This window comes from Phyllopteryx taeniolatus, chromosome 11 (genome assembly GCF_024500385.1).
Source record: "Phyllopteryx taeniolatus isolate TA_2022b chromosome 11, UOR_Ptae_1.2, whole genome shotgun sequence".
Lineage (NCBI taxonomy): Eukaryota > Metazoa > Chordata > Actinopteri > Syngnathiformes > Syngnathidae > Phyllopteryx > Phyllopteryx taeniolatus.
Genome location: NC_084512.1, coordinates 21,113,605 through 21,129,056, shown reverse-complemented (window position 1 = coordinate 21,129,056; position 15,452 = coordinate 21,113,605). Strand labels below are relative to the sequence as shown.

General features: G+C 40.8%; 1 protein-coding gene across 4 annotated transcripts; it reads left to right on the top strand.

The window, feature by feature from the left end:
• Nucleotides 1–4,328: 4,328 nt before the first annotated feature.
• fam13c (family with sequence similarity 13 member C) lies at nucleotides 4,329–15,368 on the top strand. 4 transcript variants are annotated; one of them, XM_061789499.1, is made up of 11 exons: nucleotides 4,329–5,156; nucleotides 5,515–5,819; nucleotides 7,032–7,276; nucleotides 9,103–9,232; nucleotides 9,359–9,440; nucleotides 10,412–10,629; nucleotides 10,722–10,805; nucleotides 12,115–12,219; nucleotides 12,717–12,907; nucleotides 14,124–14,225; nucleotides 15,231–15,368. In XM_061789499.1, coding segments are annotated over exons 3-11 (1,041 nt in total). In that variant the 5' UTR covers nucleotides 4,329–5,156; nucleotides 5,515–5,819; nucleotides 7,032–7,274; the 3' UTR covers nucleotides 15,358–15,368. The 4 variants fall into 4 exon arrangements, with proteins under 4 accessions (XP_061645483.1, XP_061645482.1, XP_061645481.1 ...); XM_061789498.1 differs by lacking the exon at nucleotides 5,515–5,819; XM_061789497.1 differs by lacking the exons at nucleotides 4,329–5,156; nucleotides 5,515–5,819; nucleotides 7,032–7,276 and having other exon boundaries at nucleotides 8,801–9,232.
• The last annotated feature ends 84 nt before the right edge of the window (nucleotides 15,369–15,452 follow it).

The following is a 15,452-nucleotide window of genomic DNA, read 5'->3' as shown; positions in this document are numbered from 1 at the left end:
AGTTTGGGGGTGCTGCCTCCACAAGGGAAAAAGAAAGCTGCTCGCGTGTGCTTCGCAGTTCAGTCGCTTGCTTAGATTCTGAGATTTGGATGAAAGTGTGTAACAGACATGTTTTTAAGACACCTGGGAGCTGTATTAAATTGTAGGAAAGAATGCATAATGTCTCCTCTAAAGTGCTATAATGAAGTCATCTGTCCTTTTAGGCATGTGTTTGTTAGGCAAATGTTTACAAATTCACCCAGTGTGCTTTGTTTTTGCTGCGAGCTGTTCATTAGAGCTTCATGAGTCGTGTTAAAAGTGTACCAGGCGCAGCACATTTCTGCTGCACACTTGTTTTCTAAATCTAAAGTAGCCGCTGGAGAGGCCCTTCAGGTCTGTTTGTTGTGGAGTGCGCGACTCTACAGAGTGTACTCCAGCACTCCATTTTCTATTGTGTTTGTCTGTGGGTGAGCCTATCAGCTGACTTTGGGTGAGAGGCATTGTACACCCATGGTACGCAGAAAGAGATATAACCGTTAACACTTACATTCACAACTGTAGAAATGGAATTTGCAATTATTATTGTCGAATCTTAAAAAACAACAACTAAAACCCATGAGTCAATAGTACATCAGGACTCCACACAAAAACGACACAAGTCACAAAACTTTGTTCATATTTGTAAGGTAACATGCCAACCAACACATGAACCAAGAGAGCCCATTCAATTTTAGTGAGAATCTCAATGCAGGTTCTCCATCCATCCATTTTCTGAGCCGCTTCTCCTCACTAGGGTCGCGGGCGTGCTGGAGCCTATCCCAGCTGTCATCGGGCAGGAGGCGGGGTACACCCTGAACTGGTTGCCAGCCAATCGCAGGGCACATCGAAACAAACAACCATTCCCACTCACAGTCATGCCTACGGGCAATTTAGAGTCTCCAATTAATGCATGTTTTTTTTGGGATGTGGGAGGAAACCGGAGTGCCCGGAGAAAACCCACGCAGGCACGGGGAGAACATGCAAACTCCACACAGGCGGGGACGGGGATTGAACCCCCGCACCTCAGAACTGGGAGGCTGACGCTCTAACCAGTCGGCCACCGTGCCGCCTCAATGCAGGTTCTGATACATATTATTATTATTATTTTTTTTTTTTTTTACAGCATCTGAGTCACAATGCAATCTTTTTGCCATCCTCCGCTAACAAATATGAACAAACAATCACATATTGTATATCCTTTCGTGGTTAGCGTGTTTGCCTCACAGTTCTGAGGTTCTAATACAGGAATTAATTTCCACCTTCTGAGTCACGGTGCAATCTTTTTGTCATCCTTGGTGAATAACCATGGACAAACAATTCCACATCCATATTTTTTTTTTTCAGGCCAGCACGGTGAGCGAGTGGTCGGCATGGCTGCCTCACAGTTCTAGGGTTCGAATCTCAGCTCCAGCACTCCTCTATGCATCCTCGCACATTCCAAAAGAATCCATGTTAGGTTCGTTGGAGGTTCTAAATTGCCCATAGATTTGAATGTGAGTGTGAACTGTTGGTTGTGTGTCCCTGCGATTGAGTGGCTTCAGATGTGTGAATGGATTATCCGTTTTGTTAACAGTTTAGCCTTGGCGGAGGCCTGCACTCTACTGAGTGACATTCTAGTCCTGCAGTATGGTCATTATTTTTAGCATTGCCAAAATTCACAACGGGTGAGCCACATGGCTGGAAGTAAATGGCAACTCTGTAGGTTGATGTACTGTATGTGGTCCGATTGAATTTGAATGATGACACTTGAAGTACTTGTCTGATTTGCGTGACAAAATAGGTCACCTTGGTAAAGTTGTCTTTGTGAAACTCAAAAAGGGCTGACTGACATTGTTGTTTACATCTTCATGGACGTGATGTGATTCCTCGGGACGCTGCGGTTGTCGCTGTCCTCCTTTGCGCCAGCTCGACTCGCCTTCGCTCTGCTCGTTGTGCGGCCGCTGTGACAAGTGGGTTATTGGAGCGGCGCCATGCCCGCAGACACGTTTTTGATATGATTCCAGTCCAAATAACACGGAGCCGCCGCAGGGTTTGGGAGGTGGGGGTGTCACGTGACAGGGAACTGGCTACTTTGGGCTGACCTAGTATGGTGGGTGGCACGCTGCTTCCAGAGAGCAGAGCTGCAGGAAAGGTTGTCTCGGTTTTGCCTCACTGATGTCGCACATGACTAAGCCAGAACCTTTAATGGACTTGCCAGATGGCCTCGGAGCAACACAACAGCAGACCACACACGCACATACACACACATGCATGCGCACACACTTTGGTGCAGATATGACACAGTATTGATTAGAACTATAGACTGCATTTGCGTCATGATCTAAACAGTTCATATTTTATCAATGGCAATACTCAATATTTATATGCTATTAACATTATCTTCATATTCATATAATAAGATTCCTATCTATATATAATATCAAAACAGTCACAAAAGTCAGTTATATATGAGCAGAGCTAAAGTATAGCCGAAGATTCTTCTCAAGTAAGAGTTCTGTTATTTTCAAACAATATGACTCAAAATTGAAGTAAAAAAATAATCCTCCAAATATTACTTGAGTAAGAGTAGTCACGTACCGAAAAAACTACTCAAGTATTGAGTAACTGGTAAGCATCTTCTGATTTTTTCTTATTTTTTTAATCAGCGCATGAATGTCAAATAGACCAAAATAAAATAGAAATGTGCAACTTCAGATATATCCCAACAAAATCACTTTAAGTAAAACAATGATAAATGTAATCTTTATAAAATACCTCGCACCCTCCCCCCACCCACCAAAAAATAGATTAAGGCAGATTCAGCCACAAGAAATAATCTGAAAATAACTTTCTTTGTTGACACACGTGAAACAGCACAATAGGCTCCCCAGGCAGAGATTACATAGAAAACTGGAATGTTTTGTTAAATTCAAAGTGAAGTTCTTGTAGGCTGAAATGTCAACATTTTTAGACAGACACATATGACGGCGTTTGAGATTGCTGTTCTTTTTCGTAGTCCACCCATTTTTGATGCTTATCCTCACTTGGGTTGCGTGTGAGCTGAAGCCAATCTGTACAGTAAATATTCATTTCTGCCATGTTTCACGAAAATCAATCTCTTTGAAATGTTTGCTTCTGTGCGAGGCCGCAGCGTGGAGACTGTGCGGTCATGTGACTCTTAAGCTCCGTTGAATTGGTCAAATGGAGTCAAACCACGATGGATTGGTGAAACAGTCTTGTGACGCAAGTTTCTGACAAACCGAAATAGTAGTGTTTCTTCTTACCGAAAATACTCAAAGGTAAAATGTATGTTGCCTTAAAACTATTCTGACAAGTACAATTTATCCCAAAAGTTACTTAAGTAAACGTAATAGAGATTAAGAGTAACTAGTTACTATCCACCTCTTTATATGACATACACATCTATATTTATAGCATAAAAAACCCAATCAATATAATTGCACTATATTGTGTAGTCTTTCAAAGCTCTATCCTGTTTTTTTTTGTTTTTTTTTTTTTTATCAAACACAATATTTATGGTGTTCCACGCATATGATTCTTATTTATATCAGAGAGGAAGAACAACCACCTAATAAAACATAAAAGGTAAATTGATAACTCATACCTCAAAATTAATAGTAAAAGCCAGTATTACCCTGAACTGTTGACAGCTCTTGTATTGGACCTCATTAGAATGTACGTGCACCTAACGTATTGGAATTCAAACCACATGAACCCGTAACGAAATGCACTTCGTTTGGCATGATGCTTATGTCACACCGTAAGCCACATATCACATTTCATTGTGTGTACGTGCCACGTTCAATGGACTGCAGCACAATGACACATCACCACTGTGTTGGCAAAAGGAGGAGGGGGGATGTGGTGCTTCTCCTGACACACGCGCACACACACACACACACACACGCACACACTGATAATTACACAGGCTATGACGTACAATGGATCCCTCCATCCTTGCTGCCATATTTAGACTTCAAATTTATGAAAACAGGGCACCTTCAAAGCTTATGTAAGTATTTATTTATTTTTGACTGTACATCTGTAGTCATGCTTCATTGTTGGTGTCTCATCTGTAGATGCCCTCTCCCTTCCTCCTCCTCCTCCTCCTCCTCCTCCTCCTACTCCTCCTTCTCCTCCTCCTGCCTCCTCCCATCCCTACCCTTGTGACGCACCAGGCTGTGTTTTTTATGAATGAACAGTGCAGGAGCGTGAGAAAGCAGCGTTTGAAGCCGTGCTGCTGCTGATGATGATGATGATGATGATGTCATACATATATGCCCTCCCGCCCCCAAAATGCCTCAAACCAATACTGCTTTCCATTGCAGCCTCCATGTTCGTGAACGAGAGCTACGTGACTCCCGCAGCGCCGTCGTGTAGCCGCCCTAGCTCGCTCTGACAACGTTGCCGTGGCAACCCCCTCACATCATCATCCTCCTCTGATCTCGCGCACGCACACACACCCACGCCGCACGCAACAACCCGAGCGGTATTCCCGCCGCGCCCCTTCTTGCGGCGCCTGATGAATAATCCATGTGGAGGCAGTTGAGCAGCGGGAGTGCAGGGAATGCCGGCCGGGAAGGAATGCCATGTGCGTATGGGGATCATCTGCTCGTCGCGTATTCCTGCATAATGGACTTCTGTACTGCATCCAGCACTTGGACGCCGACATATGTGGAATGTGATCTTTCTGACTTCTTTGGTTTGAATGCCATCATGATCAAGGTGATGTTCGAGACGTGAGGAACGCCGAGGGGGAGGACACCACGTTCGACAGAATGCGTGTACTAGCATTTACTATACTTCCCCTTGCGCCCTAAACGCTGCGTGACACCTTTTCCGAGAAGGACTCTCCCTTCATCCCGCTGGAGGACTTTTTAAGATCAGGAAAGACACCTCTCTGCTTGTAGCCATGTTCTGCTTCTGCTTCCAGAGCCCCTCCCTCAAGCTACAAGCCCTGGAGGCTGATTTTAGTCCCCCGGACCCAGAGCACGAAGACCCCCGAGAGCAGAAGAACCTGCCGGCCCACCAGCAATCTCTTTTGAGCAGGCAGCCAAGCCTGCGTTTGGACCACAAGCCGCTTCTCCACTCGCCTCCGACAACGCCAGCTCAGGACACGGTTGACTCATCACAGCACAGTGAGTGCATCCACACGTACTGAAATATCACATTTAGGCATAAATGTGTGCAGGGTGACAGAAAAGTAACCCACTATTTTAATACTTGTTAATTATAGTGATTTTCTTCTCCTTTTTGGGGGGTTTGTTCTTTAATGCAAGGCTCTCATTAAAAAATGTCACGGCACACCACCAAACAAATGTCACAAAAAGTATGAATAGGCTATCTCTTCTCAATTTACTCCCAAATTTACTCGGTGTATATCTGGGGCTGTTTAACTGAGCACAAAGCTGATATACTCACAGGAATCCATGATTTATTATTAATGTGTTTATTTTACCTTTTGCCATGTAAAGGAAGCTCTGCCTGTCACTATAGATTGTTGAACAAAGATTCCAACAAACGAAAGAAGAACCTGAAGGGAAAATATGACGAGTTATGTCTTCCATTCCACAAGAGCTCATGGTAATATCTAACAGAATTCGTGGGCAGCTCGAGAAGCTGGTCGCGTATTCTGGTGCCCGTATCAAATTTCAAGTAACTTTTCAATCACCTTGCATTTGAAATACTCTTACTTGTAACTCCTAATGTATTGTAGATACCGTTGTCATGGCAGCAGTAAAAACACATTCTGAGGACTTGGCTGACAGAAGGTGGCCAGTTCAAGTCCCAATGGCCCTAAAGTAAGTTGATTGGAGCAGGCCGCAAGAGAGATGACAGTTCAATTTCTGTGCACAGCCGATGTGCCCATGAGCAAGACATCGAGTTACTTGGCGCAATCCTTTGCGTGTTGACCCCCCGACGCTCCCGATGTGGATTAAGTGGAAAATAGTATAAAAACGTCTATGCGATATAGTCCCACTAAAATGCAAGTTTTCATTTTCCATTGTGAAATGTTTGCATCTTTAAATATTAAATTACAGCTTCAGTTTTTTGGCAGGAAATCATTTAGAGGGTAAAATATTTACTTTGATCTTTCCATTATACTGCCACACAATCCAGCCATCCATTTTCTATAACGCTTGTACTCATTAAGGTGAGCAGGAGAGATTTGAACCCTGAATCTCAGAACTGTGAGGCAGACGTGCTAAGTTTCCACAGCGCTGTGCTAAATAAAAAATGATTATCATGTGTGGGATTGTCCACGGTGGTTTGCTTCGGATGGCAGAAAGATGAGTCACAAGGTGTAAATTAATTCCTGTCTCAGAAGCTCAGACCAGTTAAGCACACATGCTAACCACTAGGTTATTTAGCCTTAAAAACACCAATATAATCCCAAACCAGTTATGGGTTTTACTATTTTTTTATATTTAATAAAAAAATAATAATTTTTAAATGTGCAAGAAAATGCAGTTTTTCTACAAATTATAGATATTTCATAGAATATGCTACTAAATTCTTGAGGCAATAGCCACCATTCTGACTTCCCTCCATTAGTGAATGTGCATAGTATACCCTGTGATACCTCAACCAAGGCAAACCATTCCTAAACATATCCGACCGACTTGTTTGAGGAGGCTAGAAGGTTCTACTTCAGACCTGGATGTTCAACTGCTGGTCACTGCTCCACATGGGCCCCAATGGAAGCTGACTGTAACTGTCAAATGTGCAAATGAGTTCTTGTATCAGTGCCTTTGTTTGGATTATCTAAATTAAACAAGTTCTTGCTTGGCACCTGTGGCAACCCTTTGGACAAGTTTCATAAAAATCAGTTTTAGGAAAGATGTGCTTTCTTAAAGAAGACATTTTTTTTTACCCACAGTTTAATGCAGTTCCCAGGTCTTTTAATAACGTGACATATTTTACAAACATACTTACATACTTTAAATGGTATGCAAACAAAAAGCCAATTTTCCAAAATACACTATATTGTATCGTTCTTCTCTGTCCTACAGTACCTGCCCCATCCCAGGACTCTTCGTGTGCTCCCGCTCCGTCCACCGCCTTCCCCTCCTGAGGGAGCCCCCGGAAATGAGGACCCACCACCCAGCTCTCCGGACAGTCCTCCCCTGCTTTCCACTTTCACCACCAGCGAGTGTCCCGTCCCGTCGCCTCGTTGCCCCAACCTGAGCAGCAGCCTACGCTACAACCTGGACCCCGACACAGCCCCGTCGCCGCCTTGCTCGCAGCACATCCGCATGTAAGAGGACACATATTACCATCATTTCTCGTGTATAACGCGCACCCATGTATAATACGCACCCCCAAAGTTGATCTCAAAATTCTGGAAAACCCTTCAACCTATGTATAATGCATTTTTACAATGCATGATTTTGCTTCTACCCATATGATCAAAACATAAAGTATTATCTGTAGTTTGTTAGTTTTTTTCAAAGAATTATTCTGAAGTTAAGCACTTTATTTGAACACATAATACTTTATTTTTATTTACTTGCTCTTATTTTGAAATTCACAGCCCTACTTTTATTTAGTAAATAAGAAAACCCACAGTTGTGCTCAGATGTTTGATTACCCAGGCAGAATTTGTTAGATGTGTACAGTTCTTTAAAGAAAATATGAAGGACCAGGCGAAACACATTTCATTTAATTTTAATGGAATTCAAATTAAACTGTCAAGCATTTCAGAAAAGCATTATCATTAATCAAAACATAACCATGAATAAATTAATGATGGTTGTTGTTTAGTCATCAGTCGTATTTAAAAAAAATATATAAATTCACAAATTCTGCCTTAGTATGTAAACTTATGAGCACAATTGTACATATATGCAGTCATATGTACCCCCTGTAATATTGGAATTAAAGTGTAGGCTACAACTTTTTTAGAACCACTAGGTGGCAGTGGTATATTAGAATGAAAGTGTACAACTTTTTTATAACCTCTAGGGGGCGATGGCATATTGTAATTAAAGTGTACAGCTTTTTCATAACCAAGACGGCGGCATACATTTATAAAATGGGAAAGTCTTTTTCATTTCCTCTATACCTATGTATAATGCGCACTATTGACTTCTGACAATTTTTTTGGGGGGGGGGAAATGCGCATGATACATGAGAAATTACGGTATGCTTTGTTTTTTTGTTTTTTTTAACGATTTGGAAGACTGCGAATATCTCTGATATGCTTGCGTCAAAATCGGGCATATTTAGTCATTTGGACTGGAGTTTTTGGATATGAACGTTTCTAATCAACTAAAAGGTGAATTTCATGAAATCCTCCTACTTTCCTGAGCTAGATAAAGTCCTTAGTATCCTTTTTGAGGTTTAAATCCTCATCAAATCATCTCAACACTTTTCCTGAAATTCGTAAGAACATTAATCAATATTTAATAGAGTTTACCATTTTGACCGCTTTAATGTTCACATCTTCGTGACGAAAGACGTCACTCGTGTCACTCGGCTCTTTATTTCCACTGCGCCCTGCTTGGCTGTCATTGACAGCAGTGCTACCACAACTGCCAAGAGCGTCTGGCTCTTGCTGTTGTCATGCACATTTCTGCACAAGTCTGCACATGCGCAGGTGGACGATGGAATAGTCCAGTGCATGAGAAGGGACATGGTAGTGGGCACTTTGATGTTCTTTTAAGCACAGGAATGAAGACAAAAACAATAATAATTGCTTTAAATCAAAGAAAAGCAATCATTTTAGGGCTCCTGGAAATCTCAGGCCCCAGGCAATTGCCGGTGTTAACTTAATGGCATGTCCGCCGCTGGTCAGAATACCACAAGGAACAAGAATTCTAGCTTAGTTTACACACAATATGTATTGTCTTGTGGAAATAAGCTTGTTTTAAGTCGTGGGGAATAGTGAATGCACATAACTTTGAATTTACTTTTCATGGTGACCACTAGCAAAAGCTCAGTCATTTTTTTAGACTGATTAGCTTGTTTAATCATTGTGGATTGTCTCTTTTCTTTTAGATTGTTCAGTCATTGTGGATTATCTCTTTTCTTTTAGATTGTTTAATCATTATGGATTGTCTCTTTTCGTTTTTTCATGCGCAGGGCACGCTGCGGTGTCCGTGCAGAACCAGACGACTGCTCCTTGTCCGTGTCCGTGTTGAAGAGACACGTTCAGACCTTGAGGAAGAGGATCAGACAGCTGGAGGAGCATTTTGAGCAGGAGAGGCTCAAGGTGAACACCAAAGTCGAACTGATTGAGTCACGGTCTCACCCCTGCGTCACACACATCATCTCATGTGTTTTCTGTGGGTGTTAGGGAGGCCTCTTACGTGGTTTCTGTTTATTTTATTTTTTTCAGCCTTCCTATTATGACAAGAACGCACATCCGGAGGTCGCCAGACTGATCAAGGAGCTCCTGAAGAGCCGCAAGCAGTTGAAAGGTCTGATTCAAACACTCTCTGCTTTGCATGCAAACCACAACAAAACACTTTGTTGTTCATCACAAAATTCGGAGTTAATTTGTTTTTCATATGTAATTTAACAAAACACAGTTTTGGATAAGAAACAACTCACAAAATTTAGGGGTACTCTCTTTCCAAAAACAAAAGCACATTTTATGTTTTAGATACAAATAAATAACTCAGAAAATGTAGTAATACAATACAGACTTATGTGGTTTTCCTTTTTTTCTTTCTTTTTTTAAATACGAAACATAACAAAATTCTTCATGTGAAAAGAAATAACACAAAATATGGAGGTAAATTTTTTTTGTATTTGGTATTTTAATTATTTTTATTTCATGTGAAACATATCATAACACATTTTATTTGTGTTAGAAGAAGTAACGAACAAAATCTGGACATACATGATTTTTATTCCCTATGGAAAACACAAAAAAACATTTTCTTCATGTTTTGTATAAAATGATTTTTTTTCTTCCGTTTTGTGTTTTTATATGAAACACACACAAAAAACATTTTCTGAATGTAAAAACAAATAGACATTTGGGGATTGTTTTTGTTTTTAGTTTTTTTTGTTTTACTTTTTTGCTTTTAAATGCGAAACAACAAAACACATTTTCTTCATGTTTTGGAAAATACAAACAACTCACACAATATAGAGGTACATGTTATTTGTGATTTTGGAGTTTTTATGCAAAACACAACAAAAATGTTTTCTTTGTTGTTAATGAGAAAAAAATGACTCTCAGAATGTGGACGTGCATGATACATTGTTTCTTCATGTTTTGGATCAAAATAGTATGATACAGTGTAGTTTGATACCACTGCAAACTATAATTGACAATAATAAACTGACCATTGCCTCTCACTATATTGTGTAATGTTGCGGTGATACAATACAACACAACACAACACAACACAATACAATAGTTCTTTGTGTGGTCCTGCAGACCTCAAGTTGTGTCATGCCGAGGAAGGCGACTCGAAAGGAGCTTTAAACCCTCCACTGGAAAGGACCAATCAGGGTGAGGCCGCACTTTCGGGGCTCGAGTTTCAACAAGTGAACAACAACAGCAACGCCAAGCCAAGTGTGGAGGAAACGGTCCACGTCATGACCAAAAGACTGACCGAGAGCCGGCGAGAGCTCAGCCTGCCCGACAGCATCAAGGTGGGCCTACTTTCGCTTTTCAATTGACAACACAGGGAAGAATGTTCCGTAGTAATACTGGCCAGTGTTGACCGTAATGTTTTCATGTGCAGGAGATGAACCATTCCCAGATTAGCATGGAGAAGTCCAGCCTGCAGAAGTGCTTGCTCTACTTTGAGAGTCTGCATGGACGCCCGGTAAAACAAACTTTGGATTTGGCCTTGTTCTCACTCCACTACTGTAACTTTATCTCATAATAACTCCACCAGTACCAGTAATAGCTTTTTAGCGATTGTCTTCAAACATTTAGTTTTTACGTATACTATGTAGCGTAACTACTGTTCGTAACCTTAAACACAATTTTCAATGCAAGAACCGTATCAGTCTTGAATGATGTCAAAGGTCAAATCACTCTGTGTTCTTTGTCATCTTTGTTTTTTTTTTTTGTTGGTTGGTTGGTTGGTTGGTTTTGCAAGACAACAAAAATATGTTTTAAATCGTTTTGGAAAAACACTGAATTTTGACATACATTTTTGCTTGTTTGTTTACTTTTTGGGGATTTTTAATTCATTTTTATTTTTGATGCAAAACGTCCATCCATCCATCCATCCATCCATTTTCTTTACCGCCCATCCTCACTAGTGTCGCGGGTTGCCGGAGAGAGACGGGGTACACCCTGAACCGGTCGCCAGCCAATCGCAGGGCACATAGAAACAAACAACCATTCGCGCTCACATTCACACCTACGGGCAATTTAGTCTTCAATCAACCTTCCTTTTTGGGATGTAGGAGGAAACGGGAGTGCCCAGAAAAAACCCGCCCAGGCACGGGGAGAACATGCAAACTCCACACAGGTGGGGCCGGGATTTGAACCCCGGTCCCCAGAACTGTGAGGCCGTCCACCGTGCCGGTACAAAACATATTACAAAAACACATATTCTTCACTGTTAGTCAAGAGACAACACTTGGAGATGCATGATGTTTTATTATTTATTTCTTTATCCATCATTAACCCAAAAAAAAATGACAATATTTGGAGATTTGTGATGCTTTTTAATGCCAAACACAGTCAATACACATTTTGCTAGTGTTTGCACAAAATTTGGAGACGTTTTTTTTTTAATGCAATATTTGGATTAAAAGAAATACATGTATTTTTTTAGTTTTTAGTTTTTATGTTTTTCATACATACAAAATTGTCTTTTTTATTCAAATGTTATGTGTTTTATGTTCCATCCATCCATTTTCCATCCCGCTTATCCTCAATCAGGTCAAAGTAATTTTCAGGTAATAGTTTTTATGTGGTGCAGGACAAAATAAATGTGTGCTTTTGATGAAACGACATACTGAGACATGGGATTTTTTTGGAGTGATATTTCACCTTGCCACCTGCTTTCTTCCCATCGAAGTGAATAACGGTTTCATTCCACATCCTTTTAAGTACTACGATCTGCGTCAACTGCACAGTGCTGTCAGTAACACGGTGGTCTATGTTTGTGTCTTTAGAGTAGCGTGAGCGAGCGGATTCTGGTCAAACCTTTCTACGAGCGCTACCACATCCTCAAACAGCTGCTACGTTCCTCCAATACTTGCACACTCATTACCACCATTGTGAGTAGAAAGCGTCAAAGCTTTATTGACTCATACTGTAACCAAAATCTTCCGTGAAACACAACACAACGATAAACAAAAATTTCTCTGTATTTTGTACAAAAAGAAATACTGTAGCGTGAACCCCAGATTATAGCGGGGCACAAATTCCAGACCTTTTTTTTTTTTTTTCCCCACAACAAAATCATGTTTTTCTTGTTGTTAATCAAAAAAAATGTGGCTTCACTCATATTCAAATGATCGTGAGTAAATGATTGTGTTTTCTTTACTGTAAATCTAAATCAATAGCTCAAAAAATATGAAGATACATGATTTTTACACAACCAAAAATAACTCACCTAGTCACTCATAATACTCATACTCGGAGTATACTTTGCTGTCCTCTAGTGGCCATATGGCGACACTACATGAATTCTGTCGAGTGTGCGTCAACCTTGCTCTTGCTAGAACTGCATTGTGTACATTGTCGTTCTACATGATTTTGTTTGTGACGACAGGAGGAAGAGGAGGGCTCCGATGACGATCAGCCCAAAGAGCAAAACCCGAGACAGCAGTGCGTGTCGTCAGGGGGGCCGCCGCCCCCTCCCACCTCGGAAACGTCCGACACGCCCCTGGTGTCGCCTTTGGAAGAAGTCAAGTGTCTCCAGCCGCAGCTTGTCACCATGGCAACACTCCACGAGGCTTCCAGGTAGGGATTGTGTGCGATCAAGCTTTTTTCCTCAAACCACATTTTGTATTCAAATGGGAATCGCTGTGTTTATCAGTGATCTCCCAACCGTTTGGATGGCTTTAACATGCCATAAAACTCACCAATTTCTGCAGGTGTGTGTATCAATTGACATGACAATTTACATATTTTAGGGGTCCTGATCGTGATTCCAAAAAAATTCACTCAAGTCGCACCGTTTGAAAGTTAGAAGAAAGAAAAAAAAAATCCCCCGACACCAGTTTGACCAATTGACATCAAATTTTGTGGGCATGTCATGAAAAAGTCTCAAGGACCCACGCCTGAAATGAAAAAGGCGGTCGGACAGTTTGGTTTGAAGCAGCCATTTTGGGCACATTCCAGGACTCAAACTGTGAAGAACTCTCTTTCGGTTTAGGGAATTCCTCCAAATCAAACAAATCGGAACAGATTTCTCAACCTATATTGCACATATTTTACATTAGAAAATATCGCCAAACAAAAATTATATACAGGGCTGAAAAAGGAGTTAAAAACAGTTCTAAAAGTTACATCAAGATCTTTATTATTGAACATCTTTATGAATTGTTTTTCTTCTGAATCTTTTGAGATAACCATGGCAGGAAATGTAACCAATGGCCAACGCAAGTGACCAATAAAACTGTCTTGGAAGACAGAAAATACTCAAAAATCTTGACAAAAATGGCCTCAAATATTCAATGCATTGAGTGGATTAACAATTTATAGATTACGGGATCAATTTCATTACGTTTCTGTCAAACCTTTTCAGTATTTTCTGTCTTCCGGTGATGTTTCATTGGCGACTGTCATTAGTTCAATGATCTGCCATAGTTATTTGAGAAGAAAGATAAATAAAGTAAATAACAAAGATTTCTGACCACTTTATACCTACTTTTTCGCCCCCCTGGATACTGAAAAATTGCTCGTCTCAATTTGAAATCTGGACATGTTTAGTGAAACCCACGCTTCCACTGTTTTATGAATGGCAACAGGTGGATTCACAGGTTAATTTTATCTTCTGCCATCTAGTGGAAGCACATTTAATTGTTCCACTACACGTTCCTGGCATAGATAAACAAAGATACATTGTTTGTAGTAAAGATATAATAGTATGTCTTTGGAGCGATTAAGTAAAATAGCTTTTTTTTTTTTTTTTTTTTGCCAGGGCTGTTCATTGTGACTTATTTTCATCTTGCAGATCAGAATTATTGGATCATCTTCGGATCACCCGTTTGGAAAAACGGAGGCTTCATCGAGCACTGCGGGAGTTTGAGGACCTTTTCTACACCCTGAGTGGCAGGTATACACACACACACACACACACACACAGAAATATACACAGCTATCTCACGTTTTCATTTTATTCTGTCTCTAAACAAGCCTGGCAGCATTTGGTTCAAACAATGCGTGGTGAGAAAAAGAACAAATGTAATTCAAAAAAATGTAATAAAATACAGTGGTTGCTTGACTTACGAGTGACATGATTTCCAAGTTTCTCAAGATCTGAGCTGTCGCTCGCACGATTTTATACATTTTTTTTTGTCTTGTGTTGCAAGCAAAAATGTCCGTTACAAGCACCAGATTGTGGTTGATTCGAGTTGTTTATTGCCTCTCCCAGTTGAAGTTTACTGTAAAATAAACAAAACAAACAAAAAAGATGTAGTGTATGTAGTTTGGTTGACCAAACTACATACAAAAGTCAAGTAGCGTAATGCTAACAGTCTACGCAAAACACTGTAACTGGGTTAACAAAACTAGCATTGATGGTGCGGTACTTATAAAACTTCCATCCATCCATTTTCTGAGCCGCATGAAATCATGATACACAAATGGTTTCATTCTCTACATTCTATTTAATTATGTTATTAATGTATTTTTTTATTGAGTAAAATCATGTACAGTGCTATTTTTTTTTTAAATTAAAAAACACATTGTCTCGAACAGATGGAGGGCATTCATTGATTTCAATGGGGAAAAGATGATTTAAGATACAATTGTTTTGGGTGATTAAACTTGTAAGTCAAGGCACCACTGAATAGGCGGGGGGGGGGGGGGGGGGGGGGGGGACGCATCCACAAAAGTAAATCCACTTGAGTACAGCACTTACCTCAGGTAAGAAGTGAACTCTACACACCTTTTTTGATCTGTACACATTTGGCGTAAATAGTCATTTTTCTTATTTGGATTACAATAGACACTGTACAAAGCTATCGGAGTAAGGCAACATAGGGAGCGTCGACCGGTTCAGGAAGCTGCTGCGGGTCAAAAAAAAAAAACGAGTTGAGCATCCTCTCTCCTCCCACAGGGTCTGTCAGAAGGAGGACCGCGGACCCATGGCGGAGGAGTACTGCCAGTACAAGAACCTCAAAGCCAAACTCCGCCTGCTCGAGGCCCTGCTCAGCAAAAAGCAGGACACGGCCAAGAGCAACTGAGCTTCTCACAGTGGAGCTTTTTTTGTCCAAACCCAAAAAGAACTTGATGATGATGATGATGGCGGTGATGATGAGGATGATGCACTTTACAGGAG